The following is an 18,535-nucleotide window of genomic DNA, read 5'->3' on the forward strand; positions in this document are numbered from 1 at the left end:
TTCTTTTGTAATTTCTTTAACAGAAAATTAGAATGAAAACCATTATTTCATAAGATATTTGATATTTTGAGGGCAACAAGAAAATATTTTTTTCTCTTGAAAATAATTTGGCAATCAGTATCAAAAGCCTTAAAACTGGGTCTATTTATGGCTCAGCAAGTTATGTCTGAGAATGCTAAGGAAATGATGAGAGGTACAAAAACACTTATAGTAGTGTTTTTAACAGAAAAAAAAAAAAAAAACCTTGAGAAAAGCCAATTGTCCAAAAATTGAAGACGAATGTCACATTCATAACATGGAATACTACTCAATCACTAAGAAAATATAATGGAGAGAAATATTTATCAGCCTGGGAAAATGTTCACATTCTGTTAAGTGAAAATGCCAAATTATAAAGCATTTTGTTTGTTAAAAAGAAAAAAAGACAGAAAGGAATTCATCCAACTATGATTTTTCTTGGGTAAGGAGATCAAGGTAATTTAATATTCCCCTAAATTTTCTTTATTGAATACTCGTTACTTCTGTAACCAGAAAAATACTTATTTTCTTAAAATAAGTTAGCAGATCCCTCTATTGACTAGGAAAAGCTCTCAAAAACTTAGAAACATACCGTAGCATCATCTGACCCTGAAGCAAAGGCATCTCCACTGGGGTAGTACCTGCAGAGAGAAAGTACTTTATCTATGGTTGTGATTCCCGACCCTGGATGCCCATCAGAACCATGCTAGGCCCTTGGAATCAGAATCTCTATTTCTAGGGACTCAAGGAACATTTGCAGCAGAAGACGGAAGAGCAAGCTCCTATGTCAGGCCCACTGATCTCTAGTTTTCTTCCCTGTTAGTGGGGGACAGTGACACTGGCCTTGCAGAGTGAGATAATATGTGTTGATATCAGGCACAGAACACAGAGCAGACCCCCTGTAAATATAGTTTCCCTCAATCACCTATCTAATTCCTAAGACTTGGCCCAGAGCTCAGGGATAAGAAAGTGGTTATGAGCACAGACACTGAATCGGACGCACAAAGTCACATTGGATGTCTGCACTGACCATTTACTACCTGCGATACTTTTGGCAAATGACTTCCTCTTGCCCAGCCTCAGTTTCCTCATCTGAAAAGTGAGAGTAATAATGCATATTTTCTGCTGTGAAGATTACATAAGACAGTCCATGCAAAGAATCTGGCATGGTGCCAATTAAAACACATTCAATAAATGATAATTATTACTGCTATAGTCATTGTCTTCTCAATGATTAGCAAGAAATATGGGCCCTAAATTATAAGCCAGAGGCAGAATGAGAGCAAATGTCTTTAAACCCCTCTGCTCTGCCTCACCCAGCTGTGTTCCCCACACCTTCCATTGTTTCTCCTTTTTTTTTTTTTTTGAGACTGAGTCTCATTCTGTTGCCCAGGCTGGAGTGCAATGGCGTGAACTTGGCTCACTACAACCTCCACCTCCTAGGTTCAAGCGATTCTCATGCCTCAGCCTCCCAAGTAGCTGGGATTACAGGCGTATGCCACTATGCCTGGCTAATTTTTGTATTTTTAGTAGAGACGGGGTTTCACCATGTTGGTCAGGCTAGTCTCGAACTCCTGACCTCAAGTGATCCACCTTCCTAGGCCTCCCAAAGTGCTGGGATTACAGGCGTGAGTCACCGCGCCCACGCTGTTTCTCCTTTCTCATACCAGTGACCTACCCTATAGTTCCACAAAAGCCACAGGAGGAGGAGTCCTTTTAAAACATTATTTATTCCTCCTACCAGCGGGAGGTGAGAGTCAAAGCATTTGGCAAAGGAGAGGGAAGCTTGACTTTGTGTGAATAACTTACATTGGCCTGAAAGACGGGGATGGAGGATTGAAAAGCTGGATGACAGATGTTAACCATTTTCAGCTCTGCCCCAGTCAGTCCATCACAGTGTGGGCACATTATATTTTTGAAAGCATTATGAATTCATGGAGTATCTGACGCATCCATATTCCAATGTCAAAATGATTTCTAGATTAAATACCATTTGGAGCCACATGGGCTATGATTTCCTTCTGCTGGTAGGAAGTTCAGGGACCAAGTGTATTATCTTCCAGGTAATACATAGATTATCTGGAAGAGACCTTTTGTGCCCCCAGTGTCCCCTCTCTCTATCTCCTATAGCTATGGTTAAATAAAAGCAGGATTTTTTGAATGGCACTAAACCCAGGGGGTGCTACTGGAATTCAGTGGCTAGGCCATAGGGATGGTAAATGTCTTACATGGAACATTCCCTTACAATGAAGAAATGTCCTTCCCAAAATGCTAATAGTGAACCCCATTGAGAAACACTAGTTCATTTTGTTTTGTTTTTCCTGGGCACGTGGCAGAATGAAAACTGTATTTCTAGTCTTCCTGTTGCCAGATGTGGCCATGTGATCATGTTCTGGCTAATGGGATGCAGGCAGAAGTGATAAGCGCAACTCTCCTCTACCAACCAGCTGGAAAGAAGGCATGGTGGTAGGCCAGTGGGGGCAGGAGACTGAGCACCATCCTAGGAAATGGGTTGCGAAGACAGAATGAGCTATCACAGCAGCTCAGATTTTAAGGTGAGAACAAACTCCCATCTGGTTTAAGTCACTGTGATTTGGGCTTCTCTCATACAAGCCCATGTCCTAACTAATTCAGTGTATAACCAAGGGCATGCTAAGAGAATAATGACAATGCTCAGTATAACCTCAGCCTTGGGTGGACATGGTAGCCAGTGTTCGCCCTGGAAGAAAATCAAAAGGTACCCTGAACATGGCCCACTGAATCAGTCCCTGTAGCATCCGTCACATGAGTCTCAGCGTCAGTTTACACCATTCCATAAAATAACTTAATTGAAACTGCATTCACTGTATATAGAAAAATGGCCATTTAAATTTTTAAGTTACAGTGTTCCCTATCAATCAAGAATTGGGTTTATGTCTCCATTTATCAACATCTTCTTTTATTTCTGCCATTAAGAATTCATAAATACTTTTAAAAGTTTGGTTACCACCATAACATTTTCTCTCTGTCTCTCTCTCTGACTTCCTCAGTGCAGGAGATCGATGAGTAAATTGGCCATGCAGTGTGGTCTCCCTCACACAGGAGGGCACCTAACTCAGCCCTGGAAACCAGGGGGGCTTTCTGGACAGAGGGAAGCCTAAGTTGAAAACTGATGGTCAAAGGAGGTTAGAAGCAAAGGGTTCAGGGGAGATGAAACAGCTCAGGTGAGAGAGTGTGCATTTTATTTTATTATTTTTGAGAAGGAGTCTCGCTCTACTGCCCAGGCTGGAGTGCAGTGACACGATCTCAGCTCACTGCAAACTCTGCCTCCTGGGTTCAAGCGATTCTTGTGCCTTAGCCTCCCAAGTAGCTGGTATTACAGTCATGTGCCACCACATTTGGCTAATTTTTGTATTTTTAGTAGAGACGGGGTTTCACCATGTTGGCCAGGCTAGTCTCGAACTCCTGACCTAAAGTGATCCGCCCACCTCGGCCTCCCAAAGTGCTGGGATTACAGGCGTGAGCCACGGCGCCCAGCTGAGTGTGTGCATTTTAAAGCTGTACATTGGCCCTCCATAGCCATGGATTCCACACTCATGGATAAAATCAACTGCAGATTAAAAATATTCTAAAAAAGAAAAAGGAATGTTGCATCTGTACTGAACCTTTTTTCTTGTCATTATTCTCCAAACAATACAGTCTAATAACTATTTACATCGCATTTACACTTACTAGATATTGTAAGTAATTGAGAGATGATTTAAAGTGCACGGGAGAATGTGCATAGGCTATATGCAAATACTACACCACTTTAATTTTATTATTTATTTATTTTTATAACTTCAGCATACCCTGAGAAAATACTACATCATTTTATGTAGGATTCTGGTATCTGAGGGAGGTCCTGGAACCAATCTCCCACAGATACCAAGGAATTACTGTACTTTATTAATACACAGGGGCTTATTTTTGTGGCTTTATCTTCTATCTTGCATTTTACTAACTTCAATTACTATCTGTAGTAATTTTCAGATTGATTTCTTTTGATTTTCTAGGTAATTACAGCACAGTTACAATAAGTGAGTCTTTTTTTCTTTTTTCCTTATTCCACATTTGAGGGCAAGGAGTACCAAAGTAAGTAAGTATTCTTTTTTGTTCTTGTTTTTAAGAGAAATAATTCTCGTGTTTTCCCACTAAGTATAATGAAGATTCTTGGGGGTTCTGAGTAAAACGAAAATACTTTATAAACTGTCTCAACAGTACCATCTTTCATACGTGGCAAGTCCTGACCTCTCTCTTGGGATCTAATTAATGGATCCTGCCACTTACTTGACATCTTGAATGTTTAACAGCCATCTCAAACCTAATTAGCCCCCAAAAGAACTCCTAAATCCATGTGCAAAGCCCACCTCCTCCTCCACCTATCCCTCCAGTCTTCCCTGTCTTAGTAAATGGACTGCTGCTTGCTGCCCTCGATAAAAGATGTGGGTTCCCCAAGCTCAGGGTTCTTCTATAGTGCATCCCTTGCATCTGCCTGTGTCATTTGGCCCTTTTCATGTCTCCCTGTGGAACTAGGGCTCAAGTACCAGCAAAAACAGGCTGATAGCCTGGCTACTGCCATTGCTGTGAGTAATAAACTGTCCTTCATCTCTGACCCAGGAGTCTCGTGTCTTCTACCAGCATCCATGAGCTATGGCAGCCCAACTTGTTAACTTGTAGGTAGATAAAATCTCAGATATTTCATAATTCTTGACATTTCTCTGTCTCCACCATGTCTTCCTTAGTTCCAGTCACCATCGTTTCTTTCTGGAACTCACACAACCACCTCTAACTGGTTGTCATATTTCCATTCTTGTTCCCTACAATGTATTCTCCATACAGCCAGTGATCTTTTTTGTTTGTTTGGGTTTTTTGTTTTTTTTTTTTGAGACACGGTCTTGCTCTGTTGCCTAGGCTGGAGTGCAATGGCACCATCTCGGCTCACTGTAGCCTCAATCTCCTGGGTTCAATCGATCCTCCCACTTCAGCCTCCTCCGCACGTCACCATGCCTGGCTAATTTTTTTTTTTTTTTTTTGGTAGAGACAGGGTTGAGCCATGTTGCCTAGCCTTGTCTCAAACTCCTGGGCTCAAGCAATCTGCCCGCCTCAGCTTCCCAACAGAGCGATCTTTTAAAGGCAAAACATGATCAGGTTAGCCACCCCTACCCCTCCCAACTCAAAACTCTCCAGTGACCACCTGGCCTTTTGTTAGGTCCCTTAACCTCTCATCTCTGTGCTCTTCCCCCAGCTCTTTGCGTGCCTGGCTCTTTCATGATCCTGGCCTCAATGTAAACATCACCTTCTCAGTGAGGCTGTCTTTGACCTCTAAGAAATGACCCATCCCATCTCCCTGTTTTACTTTTATCATAGTAATTATCAGTATCTGAAACTGTATATTTGTGTTTGGTCTAGTTTGTCTCCTGTAAGAGAATAGAGACCTTGTCCATCTTGTTCACTGGTATATTCCCAGTTCCTAGAATAATATCTAGCATATAAATACTTAATAAATATTTATTGAATGAATGGATGAAAAATGCTGATTCAACTTAGGGAGGATATTAATTGCTCCTAATGCAATTAAATTAAAATTCTCCATGAGTTCTGGAGCACTGTTCAGTTCCACCACAATCAGCCTTTCTTCCCGGGGAGGCCTCTCTCAGCCAAGTAAACTGAGTCTGGAGGTGGTTCCTGGGCTAAGGATTACCCAAGCCAGGCAATGCCGGCAGAACAGAGAGGTGGCATGAACATTCTACTCACTGACCGGACACTGTTGATGTCAGATTCATGTGTTTCAAAGGCCTGCACGCACTGGCCGGAGCGCATGTCCCACACCATGGCTTTCTTGTCACATCCCTACAAATGAAAATTAGCCAGAGTTATGGCCACTTTAAGGAATGTCTATAGACAAGGCACGAGTCCCAGTTATATAACACAGACCATTTATTTCCCATTAGCAAATGGTTGACAACACACTTTTCTGAGACTAGCTTTACCTGAGGGCACTTTCCTTAGTCAGAAAGCCCTTAGACGCCTAGAACTAGGTCTTGGGATGGGAGGCAGGAGGGAAGGCACTCGGCTTCCTCTTTTAGCTTGTTTTCTTCTTTTGCACATTTCTGAATGGAGGCAAACCCTCCTTACCCTCCCCCGGGCATCTCCCTTCCTTTCATTTTTCCTTCTTTTCTCTCTTCTCTTTATACTTGCCTCCCTAAGCCCAGAGGGCAAGGCAGGCAGGCAGTGGTGCGTGGTGGGACCTCTCTAGTTGTGACATTAATAAATGGGTTGGCAGTGCCCAAATGGAGCAGCCGAGAGTCCCAGCTTTGTTTTGGTGTATGGGGCAGCCCTCAGCAAAGCTGGAGAGCCAGGTGCCCCGGGCCATCTGCACCCTCAGCAGCATGCTGGGCTGGGAATCTGCAAACCAGGGGCCCATAAGGGTGCTGCCATCGACGCGCAGGGTGGCTTAGGCAAGTCACCTCCCTGGGCGTCTGCCTCAACACCTATAAAGTCAATGCTCTCTTCAGGTTGCTAACATGACCCAGAAGGTCACAGACATGAGGGTTTTCCATTATCCTATCAAGGCTCTGGGAGCAGTTTGATAAGTTCCTGCAGAGTGGTCATGTTATCAAGCTCAAGTAGTAGAATGTGGACTCTCAATAGTCAAATAGCTTATATGATCAAACAGCTAAAAAGTAACAGCTTAAAACTGGTGTCTAAGTTGTTGGTTTCAACTTGGAGCAGAGGGAGGTGTGTAATAAAGCACCATCACACATCTGAGGAAGGCCCGCTGTGGGAGTTCAGCACCCCGAGTGTCTTTACTGAAAATGTGGGCAAAGAAACCAGAAAGGCCTTCACATCTTTAGAGGACACTCAATTGGATGCAGTTTAGTGCTCTGAAAGAGACAATATGATCTACAGTAATAGCAGTAATTTCTAAAAAACACAGTAGAGTTGAGGAGAGATAAACACAGTGATACCAAGGCACAGGGTTGAAACATCTACACATGGCCAAATACCCAGGAAGAAAATCAGGATTCCTGCTAACTACAGCTCATACAGCCCTGGCCTGGCTCCCAGGATTGATATGTGGGCAGCCTGGAGCAAAGGTCCCTTATGTGTCCCAGCTGCAGAAGCCACCTGACAGTGTGTGCGTCACTGTCCTGTCTCACCACTGCCTCCTGATGGAGGTGAGACAGGACCCATGGTAAGGTCAGCTGGCCCAGCTCTCTGTCCTTATTCTCAGGCTGGCCCCAGAAAGACTTGCCCCTCCCATTTGCATACACACTGCAAACTCTTCCATCTACTGCTTGTACCATCCTGGGGAGGGGAAGTGCAAATACCACTATGCACTATGGCCAACTTATAGCGGATGCGACTTACAGTCAGGTAGCAAAGCCCTGACCCAGGCACCCTGACTCCTAGTCTAGTGCTTCTCTGAGTCTCTGTGGCCCTGTCTGCCAACTCTGAGCTTTCAAAGCCTCTGTTTCTTGCACCCTGTGATGGGAGGGAGGATGGTGGCTGGCAGGGGTGGGGTAGGAGAGTGCCCCAGAGGCCTCAAAGCCCTGGTGGCATCACAGCGTTGCCTCAGCTCAGTAGCCATCTGAACTGCCATGCCCTTGTGCGCATCTCTGATGCTCTCAGATGCTAACTCTCTGCTATTTACTTGAGGAATGACATTTTAAAATGTGGCAGATATGCACCTTGAGTTGCAGCACTCATACAGGAGAACATTCCAGATTACTCTATAGACTGCTAACATCAGTGGCAGAACAGAAGGAGGCCCTCACAGCTTAGCCCTGTAGCTGCCCACCAAGCCCCCGAGAGGGGCCTGGAGCCAGTGCGGTCACTGCAGGAGCTGGGGGTTTAGTGGGGAGTTGAGGACAATTCCTGCAGCTCCTTCTAGGGAAGTGCCTAGGCTAATCCCATGAATGGACAAGAACTGCCACCATAAGCCTCCTTAGTGGACACAGGAGCCCTAGGGAATTTCCACTGGGTCTTTACCCCAGACACGAAGGTGTTTCCAGTTTCTGAGGGGGCCAGGTCCAAGCAGAGGACGTCAGCCCCATGTCCGTGGAAGCTCTGCAGCAGCTGCCCACTCTCCACGTCCCACAGGGCACACGTGCCATCGCCGCTCGCTGTCAGGATCTGCCCACAGAAAAGGACAGGAAGTGGGTGGTTGTGGTTATTGCTTATGCCGGGGGCAGTCAATCAGAGGCTTAACGTTCCGCAGGGAAAAGCAGAACACACACACACACACACACACACACACACACACACACACACACACACACCCCCTACCTGCTGTATCTGGGTTCATGCACAGAAATCTCTCTCCTATACAAAGAAGGAAAGAGTGCATTTCCTACACCCTCACAGTCCTTGAGTTGTGTTTATATGGTTGTGGTTATTGCTTATGCCGGGGGCAGTCAATCAGAGGCTTAACGTTTCGCAGGGAAAAGCAGAACACACACACACACACACACCCTACCTGCTGTATCTGGGTTCATGCACAGAAATCTCTCTCCTATACAAAGAAGGAAAGAGTGCATTTCCTACACCCTCACAGTCCTTGAGTTGTGTTTATATGCCTGCCTCCCAGCAGAGCTGAAATCCTGGCGGCCTCATGGTGGTACCTACAGGGCTCTACACATGCCTGGCTCGTAGGAAGTGTTCCGTGAGTCTCTACTGAGTGTTTAAAACCTTCGATGCCTCCCACTGCTGTGCAGGCCAAACACTTAAAGTGCTTCTTGGATACTGATGCATACACATCACTGGGCTGCTTGCTAATACAGAGTCTGGGGTGGGGCCTGAGCGTCTACACTTCTCACAGGCTCCCAGGGAATGCTGAGGCTGGTCACGGGGCACACTGGGAGCAGCAGGGGTCTAGGAAGCATCTTGTTGGACATTCTCTGTTGCTGCTTTTCCCGAGCACAGTGCTGCCCAGAGGCTTCCCAGGACCACTGACGGGTGCCAGAGGATATTCACGCATACAGAGGTTCAAGAAACATCTGCTGTGTGCTGACAGTGTCTGCCAGGCACTCTGCTAATGCATGAGGGTTTGCAGAAAGATTGTGTCTCAGTTTCTGTTCTCCCAGAACTCAGTTTAATAGGATTGCCAGTAAGAATGAAACCAACATAATTCCCCATCCCTGTGTTAAACAATTCTGGGACCAGGCCAACTTTCCTGTTACTATGTTAAACCATACTGAGACCAAGTAAAAATAACTTAACTGCTTGCTGCAGAAAATACCTGCTCCTGGGAGAAAAGACTGTGAATCGATTAGACAACTTACCAAGATTAACAGCTTGCTCATCCAGACTCAAAGACTGTTCGCTTGCTGGGCTCACCAATCCAAAGCTAAAACGGCCTTGCAAGACCCACCTTAAAATCACCAAGCCTGGACCCTGAAATCCTCTAAGTACCCTTCCCTAATTCCTCCATTTTCAGAACCTACTAAGATTCTGCCAAGTGGAGGTTCTCCCTTACTGTGGCAGGTCAGATAACCTTAGCTTTGCTTGGTTGCAAGTATTTCTGATGTTCGCATGGGGAGTTGACATCACCAGTAGACAAGGATCAATGACAACAGCATGAGAAGTGCTGGGATCCAGGTGTGCACACAGGAGGGTCCCAAACCCAGTGTGGTGATATCTGAGTTGGTCTTCAAGGAAGAGTGAGAGCTGGCCAGGTGAAAGAAGGGAAGGGGAGAGACAAACTCCAGGGGGGCCTATGTCTGCACTAAATGAAAGGTGAGCCCGTTCACAGGTGGGGACTCAGTCTGAAGCCAAGAGAGCACTCTGGAAGCTTCTGGGCAGGAGAATGAGAAAAGCAAACGTATGTTTTAGGAAACTCTGGCAGAGGCCCAAAGAGCCTCTGGATAGCTTACAAGTACAAAGGTCAGCCATACAGTAAAGGCACACAGGGGTGCCCGGGGAAAGACATGGGGACAGGGCTGGAATTTTACTTTTTGTCACTGCCAGTGTGTATGAGGCCTGGGCTCTGGCTGAGCATACCTTCCTGGGATTGGGAGAAAGGCAGTGAGGACTCAGGGTTCGGGGCCCTCATAGGCCCAGCTGGCGGCATCACAGAGACCTGGAGCCAGCTGGGTACTGACAGCAATGGAGGGGACCTGCAAGGGAGAAGCTCTCCCCGCCTTCTGGCTGCTCCACAGGGCCTGGGTGAGGTGATAAGACCGTGGAGGAAGTGGCTCTTGCAGCATAAGTGTCCGCAAGAGAGCCCTTTGCGGATGATTACTGATGGCTGAGGAAAGAAAAGAGGAATCAGGCCTTATGCGCCGCTAGCATGCAATGCAACCACTGACCACACCACACCTTCAATTTCCAGCTGCTGATGGGATCTCTCCTCCTCACCCTTTGCCCCCTTTCCCTTTTTCTTCCCCTCTCTCTTATATGTTAGGCCTTGCACATAAAGAATCTCATTTTTTTCCCAGCACTTTGGGAGGCTGAGGTGGGCGGATCACCCAAGGTCAGGAGTTCAAGACCAGCCTGGCCAACATGGTAAAACTCCAACTCTACTAAAAATACAAAAATTAGCCAGTTGTGGTGGCTCACGCCTGTTGTCCCAGCTACTTGGAAGGCTGAGGCACTAGAATCGCTTGAACCTGGGAGGCGGAGGTTGCAGTGAGCTGAGATCACGCCACTGTACTCCAGCCTGGGCAACAGAGTGAGACTTGGTATCAAAAAAAAAAAAAAATCTCATTTTTTTTTCTTCTTTTTTTGCAGGGAAGGAACAAATTACAAGGAGGGGAATCTGCTCCCGCCCTGGTGTTGCACCCACTGGCTGTCCACAGGACCCTCTCCAGCCTTGACTTCCCTCAGGAGGCCTGCATACATCCAACAAGATGACTTAAGCTGGCAAAGTAGCTTATGGACACACAAAACCTGAACCGAGGCTGAAATTTGGGTACTCATATTTTGTTGGATGCTCAAATTCCCTCAATCTCTCCTGGCCCACACCCACTAGTGGCTGTTCCAACTCACTGCTTTCCTAATAACACTTGCAGTAACTTACAGTTTATTTTGAGACACCAGGTCCAAACAATTTTCTTTAAGCAACTACCCCAGTCTTGCTCTTTAATTTAGGAAATTTTCATACCATACTGTTTGATCAAAGAAATGAATAGTTTTTAAAAGTTAAAAGTAGATTTCTAATACTTTTCAATTTTGTGTTTCTGATCTTCATTATAATATAAGTAAAAATAAAGTTTAAAGACCAAACATTTATTCATATAAATGCATTAAACAGAACCCCTAACTCATTGTCACTCATTTGTTCTGGAATGCAGAGAATTTGTAGATTTAATACCATAGTCTCATACCAGCCGCTTGAGTTTCTCTTTTATCAACCTAGATCCCAGGGATTGAAGAAAGCTGGAGGTTCATGAGTTCAGTAGTACCCAAACTAGGCCATGTATCAGCATCATCCACGAAGCTTTGTGTTAATAATAATAAAATTGGCTGGGTGCAGTGGCTCACGCCTATAATCCCAGCACTTTGGGAGGCAAAGGCAAGTGGATTGCTTGAGCTCTGGAGTTCAAGATCAGCCAGGGCAACACACCAAGACCCCATCGCTACAAAAAATACAAAAATTAGCCAGGCATGGTGGCGTGTGCTTGCAGACCCACTACAGGCCTACCAGCTACTTGGGAGGCTGAGGCAGGAGAATCACTTGAGCCTGGGTGGTGGAGGCTTCAGTGAGCCCAGACTGTGCCACTGTACTCCAGCCTGGGTACTAGAGTGAGACCCTGTCTCAAAAAACAAACTAACAAACAAACAAATAATAAGAGTTAACACGTACTGATATTTACCAGGGACTACACTATGTACATGAATCATCTAATTTAAGCCTCAGAAAACCTTATGCGGGACAGATTTACTACTTTACTATCCTCATGTGCAGGTGAGAAAAATGAAGCGCGCAGAAATTCAAACGCTGTCTAGGATCACCAGCTAGAACACAGCGGAGCCAAGATCCAATCCTGCTGTCTGCCTCCAGAGCCACCCTTTACCTACCCTGCCTCCCAGGCCGCGTCCCCGCCGAGGTAGCCAGCTGTGGCTTCCCTTTATCTCCGGCTAAGCTGCTTGTTGGAAAAGAAAGCACTTTCTCACCTACTGGTGCCCCCTTTCATCCCCAACCCTGCCCCGGGGCAACACAGAGCGAGTCTGATGGGTCTCCACAGAGGGGCTTCAGATGCCTGATGGTCGTGGTAGCCGCCTGAGCCTGCCTTCATCCAGCCTAAATGTCCTCTGTTGCTTTGGTTTGCCTCAGGCCCAAAGACATCTCGTTTTGGCCACTGCACCAGCCAGTGGCCACAGCGCCCCCTGGTGAACAAGTCTGCAAGATTCCTGGTTAGGCTCAAATAATAGGTGTAAACAACAGGGGCACAATGGTGACACTGCAAGTCCCAACATCCCTCCAGTCAGCAATTGAACAATTACCCAGCCACCTGACCTCCCTGCCTCTAACCTCCCCATCCCTCCTGACATCAATTCACTGAAGCCAGAGTAAACTATGGAAGGCTTTAATCTAACTCAGACACTTTTCTCTTTTAAACAAACCAAAATCTGACTCACCCCTGCAAGGGCTCCCGTCACCTACAGGGTCCAGCCCAGGCACTCAGGGAGCCCTGAGATCTGGCCCCACCCACCTCTTGGCTGCCTGCCTCCCACTGTGCTCCCTCACACTCTGTGGCCGCCTGGAGTGGCAGCGGTCCCTCTTCACTGGCAGCAGCAAGTCTGTGACCAACCCCTCCTGCTCGGAGCTCCCCAGTTCCCCCACTGTCCAACCATTATTGGTTTTCATGAAGGTCCCTGAGGGCCAAGACTGAGCTTTTGGCCCCAGAGCCACGTGGTATCTGGCAATATGGGTAGTAGGTACTGAGAAGGTTTGCTGAATAAGTGTGAATAAATAAATGATGCGGTGCTTTCACCACTTGCTAAAGAAAACTTAAAGTGATAAAGGTTGTGTTGTTTTCACTGTAGTGTATTTAAAGTAGAGCAAAGATTTAATATGGTGAAGCATTTTCTTTTTGCATTGGTTAAAACAGGACTGTAAAGTGAGATGCATGCAGTGCACAGCTCTGAAGCCCGACAGCTCAGTGAAGCTTTACACACGTTAGCACGCAGACCAGGGCACAGTAACTGCCTGCACCCCAGGGGGTTCCCTGCTCCACTCCCACCCTCGCCAAGTCAATCAGAGGAGGATTTTCAATATGCCATGCAGTTTTATCTCAACACTACCAACAATCACTAGCCCCAACCTTCTCATGTTATTAAAATAATAATAACTAATGAGAAACAATAGGAGCTTCCTCTTAGAGCAAACTACTGGAGCACAGCCATCTTGTTCAGAGAGACGCCAAAAGCTTCCTCTCCTCTCAGCTCCTCTTTAGTGCTCCTTGGCAGGTCAACCTGACACCGGGGGCTGCCTATTTACCTGCATGTCAGAGTTGGTGAAGCTGCAGGCCGACAGGTAGTTGGTGTGCATAGCAACAGACTTCTTTTTGGCAGCCATGTTTTCATTTTTGTCAAACGTCAAGGGGTACACAGAACACTTATTATCCAAACCACTAGGATGGAAAGAAAGAAGTACCAAAGATTAATGCAGAGTCACAGAATATGTGTCTACTTTTCCAATCACATGAACTTTTCAACATATTCTCTTTAGCAGTATCATATATTGTACCCTTTCCTCCAACTTTTACTTTGAAGATTTTCTTTTCTTTCTTTTTTTTTTTTTAAATAGAGACAGGGTCTTGCTCTGTTGGCCAGGTTGGTCTTGAACTCTTGGCCTCGAACTCGTGGCCTCAAGCAATCCTCCTTTGGCCTCCCGAAGTGCTAGGATTACAGGTGTAAGCCACTGTGCCTGGCCAGTTTGAAGATTTTCAAACCTACTGTAAAACTAAAAAAAAAAAAAAATAGTATACTGAACACCCAGATCCCTTCCCTTAGATTCACAGACTTAACATTTTGTCATATCTACAGGAGCAAATTCTGAACCATTTGACTGCAAACTGCAGATATGACATTTTCCTTCTAAACACTTCCACTTGCAAATTTACATCTCCTAAAAATAAGAACATTCTCCTGTCTATCTACCACATCCTTATCACATTTGAGAAAATCAACAAAACCTCCATAACACCATTTAATAAGCCAGCCGTATTCAATCTTCCCTGATTGTCGCCAGGATCCAGGGACCAACCAAGGCTCACATATTGCATTCAGTTGTTATGTCTTTTTAAGATCTTTTAACCTAGAACAGACACTACCTACTGTTTGTTGTTCATGACAGGAAATCTTAGATTGGCTGTTTATAGAATGTCGCATATGGTGGATTTGTCAGATGGTTTCTTAATGGTTAGATTCAAGTACTGTAGAACATTTTGGCAATAAGAGTATCAAGGTGCTACTGTGTACTTCTTTCTTATTGCTTCATGTCAGAAGGCTTGTAATGTCTCTACCAAGATTGGTAAAGCCAACTTTGATTACTTGGTTAAGGTGGACCACTAGATATCTCCAGGGTAAAGGTAATTTGTTTGTAATCAGTAATAATCTGTGGTGTGATATTTTGAGACCATAAAAATATCATTTTCTCCAACCACCTTTCATACAAAGGCTTTACATGATTATCCTTGCTTGAATCAGATATTACTTTAGGGGTGCAAAAGGGTGATTTATTTTGATAATGTCTTCCATATTTATTAGCTGGTGTTTTTCTGTAATGAAGAATCCTCCTTCCCAGTATCACTGTACACCCATAAATTTGATTTTTTTTCTTAATTGTATCATGATCCATTATTATCATTACTACATTTGATGCTCAAATTACCCCAAATTTGGGGCCTCTTCAAGCCAGCTGTGTTTTTTTTTTTTTTTAATATATGTATGACCCCTATTGGTCCTTGAACGTTCCTTTACTTTCTAGAACAAGAAAATATCCTAGCCTCACTTTATTCTTTTCCTCCCAAAGACCTAACCCCAGCCTTACCCTAAGGTGCCCTGCTTTCTTTTTGTAGGGAACAATATTTAAAATGGGGTCACTTTTTTCTGAGGCACTGGGAAAGCCAAGGGTCCCTTCTGCTTTTCCAGCTGCTTGGGAGGTACACAGGTGTATTCTTGGGTAGTTTCTTATCAGTAATTAGCTTTGGCAAACTTGTTTATACAATGTGCGGAGGAGGCTGGGCACGGTGGCTCACATCTGTAATCCTAGCACTTTGGGAGGCCCAGGCAGGCAGATCACCTGAGGTCAGGAGTTCAAGACCAGCCTGGCCAACATGGAGAAACCCCGTCTCTACTAAAAATACAAAAATTAGCTGGGCAAGGTGGCAGGTGCCTGTAATCCCAGCTACTTGGGAGGCTGAGGCAGGAGAATTGCTTGAACCTGGGAGGTGGAGGTTGCAGTGAGTTGAGACCACACTACCGCACTCCAGCCTGGGCAACAGAGTGAGATTCTTTGACTAAAGAAAAGAGAAAAAAAAACAGAATGTGTAGAGAATGATTTGCACTTAGGCTATGGTAAGGGACAAGCATGCTGTGGACTATGGTCCTCCCTGACCCCTGAGCTGGGATACATCCTCCCCATCCTGAGTAATTTCTCTGTTGAGATACTTATTACTTAGGGTTATTCGCATTGCTATGAGAAGCAGGAAGGTTTTGCAGAGTGATGCATCCAGTGTCAAATCTCTGCTTTAGTACCTAACTAATGTTGTGATCTTGGTTACGTATTCATCTTTGAATTCCAGTATGACACCTGGCCCAGTGCCTTGCACACATGAGATCATAGTAAGTGTACAATACCTGAATGAAAGCTTCTTGGGGATATGGCTCCTAAATAAGAAATACTTGTATATATAACCAATTGACACATTTTTGGGGGAAAGGGGATTGTGGCAATACCATTTGGGTTTTAGCTTTCAAGTTTGGAAACAACTGAGAGAGAGACCCAGGAGCCAGGTAAATTGGGATAAAAAATATCCCCATTATTACCTACAATGACTTTTAGAGAATGTGGCATCAGTGTGGGTCTATTACAGATAACAGAGTCACAGGGATGTCACACAGTCATGGTTGGGAAACATTATGTCAGACTTACCACTAGAAACTCAAATGAATCACAGCTGCTCTTGGCAGTTTTGGGAAAGGTCTGGGAAGGGGAGATGGTACTTTTACCTGCGATAAGGAGTCAGTATTAGTTTCGTCTTTGACGCTCTCTCATCCACTAGACCGCCATATTTTGAAAAATGCCTTCACAAATGTTCATACCTTGAACTTCCTCTGTTTGGCCCTCGTAACAGCCAGTGAGGCAGCCAGGAAAGGTGCTAGCACCTCCCACATGCCAGGGTGGGGAAACAGAGATGACAAAGATCAGGGCGCCAGCCATCCCTCCACTCTGAATTCTGTTCTGCACCACGCTAAGTCACCAGAAAGCTATCTATCTGGGCCTGGTAAGGCTGCTCTCTTCCTTTCGTCCCGCTACCCCCATGGGAATTCTGCTGCTGCATTCCATTTAGTGAGGGTAAAATTAAGAAACAGCCACAGCATCGTTTCCTAAACTACTGTTGAAGACATTGTTCACTATTATCATATTCACTACACATTGCAGAAGGGCCTACCCAATATATTCTTTCTGTAATTTAGAACTGCATATCTAATATTTCAATATTGGACATTGATAGATTATGTAACACATCCAGCTCTATGCATCTGCTAAAATTCATGTCCAACTAGAAACATATTACCCTAGGATATAAAAAAATGTGGAGAACTTACGATTCCTACTGAGTAGTGAAGAACTGACACTGCAGCAGAGGTCTGGCTTTTGCCCTCAGCTACTTGGAAGTGATCTCTGGGCCCCTGGAATGTCCTGCCTGGTAAGAGTGGCTTGGTTTGCTTGGGGGCTCTGGCCACCAGTTTAATAATGTGATTTATGATGGGGGCTTTTGGATGCATCATATCAGGTCTGATCTTCAGAGGAACTTGAGACTAAAGGTATCTGCCCGAACTTCTAGAGAGACTGCAGACTTTATAAAGGTAAACCACACAGGCAGTGTGTGGTCAAGCCCCCAATAAAACCTCTGGACACCTAAGGCTCAGAGGAGCTTCCCCAGCTGGCAATACTCTGCATGTATTACCATACACCGTGGCCAAGAGGAAACAACGCCGTCAGTGACCACACCAGGGAGACGATGACTCGCAGCTCCATGTCTGGATGCCTCCTGGCTTCTGCCCCAGGGGTCTCCTCCTTTGGTTGGTTCTAATTTGTACCCTTACACTGTACTAAAACTGTGGTAGTAAGTACAGCACTTTCATGAGTTTGGTGAGTTGTTTTAGTGAATTCCTGGGGTTGTGGGGACCCTCAAATTTGCAGCCAGTATCTGAAGCAAGGGGCAGTCTTGGAACTGTGCCTTCTAACTGTAGTTGGCTAAACTCCTTTGCACCAACCTTATAATTGTGGCCTATTTCTCTCTTGCTTGCTTTCTCTAATAGATGTGTTACACATGTAGTACAAATATATATATATTTACATATATATCTTTTATTATAGCACCTCTTATCCTTTTAGGAAGTAGATGGTAATAAATTTTATATAAATACTGGCATCCATCTATAAAGTGGAGACACAATCCACTTTTGAGCTATTTTAAAAATTAAAAAATATGGGCCGGGTGCAGTGGCTCACACCTGCAATCTCAACACTTTGGGAGGCTGAGGCAGGCAGATCACTTGATGTCAGGAGTTCGAGACCACCCTGGCCAACATGGTAAAACCCCATCTCTGCAAAAAAAAAAATACAAAAATTAGCCAGACGTGGTGGTGCACGCCTGTAGTCCCAGCTACTTGGGAGGCTGAGGCAGAAGAATTGCTTGAACCCAGGGAGCGGAGGTTGCAGAGAGCCGAGATCATGCCACTGCACTCCAGCCTGGGTGACAGAGCCAGACTCCATCTCAAAAAATAAAAAGAGTGAAATACATGTATGTGAACATGGGCTCCAAAGGGACAAGTGGTCTTGGCCACTGGAAGGAGAGTGAGACTATGTCCCCAAAGCAGCCACCCTAAGGGAAGGGACACTGGAGAAGATGGTTGGTGTGACTGGCTGGAGAGGGCTCCAAAGCATTTGCCTGGGGACTCGGGCTTTTCCTCTTTAAAATAAAATTCTTTCTTCCTGATTATAAGGAGAAAAATCCCCATAGTCCCATCATCCAGAAAGAACTACTATTTTATTTGGTATAGTTCCTCCCAGCCTTTATAATATGACTTTTTTTTTTTTTTTTTTTGAGATGGAGTCTTGCTCTCTCCCCCAGGCTGGAGTGCAGTGGCGCAATCTCGGCTCACTGCAAGCTCCGCCTCCTGGGTTCACGCCATTCTCCTGCCTCAGCCTCCCGAGTAGCTGGGACTACAGGCACCCGCCACCGTGCCCGGCTAATTTTTTTTTTATTTTTAGTAGAGACGGGGTTTCACCATGTTAGCCAGAATGGTCTCGATCTCC

The 18,535-nt window shown here is 45.3% G+C and overlaps 1 protein-coding gene across 1 annotated transcript in view; it reads right to left on the reverse strand.

Moving 5' to 3' along the window:
* Positions 1–18,535, reverse strand: part of GNB5 (G protein subunit beta 5) — a 60,625-nt gene that overhangs the window by 6,382 nt on the left and 35,708 nt on the right. Inside the window, exons 5-8 of the mRNA XM_016928250.4 lie at positions 13,484–13,616; positions 8,032–8,175; positions 5,798–5,889; positions 611–659 (exon numbers count right to left, since the gene is read on the reverse strand). Coding sequence (XP_016783739.2) covers positions 611–659; positions 5,798–5,889; positions 8,032–8,175; positions 13,484–13,616 — 418 coding nt within the window. The remainder of the gene's footprint in view (positions 1–610; positions 660–5,797; positions 5,890–8,031; positions 8,176–13,483; positions 13,617–18,535) is intronic.

The sequence above is a fragment of the Pan troglodytes genome, chromosome 16 (assembly GCF_028858775.2).
Source record: "Pan troglodytes isolate AG18354 chromosome 16, NHGRI_mPanTro3-v2.0_pri, whole genome shotgun sequence".
In the NCBI taxonomy this organism is placed as follows: domain Eukaryota; kingdom Metazoa; phylum Chordata; class Mammalia; order Primates; family Hominidae; genus Pan; species Pan troglodytes.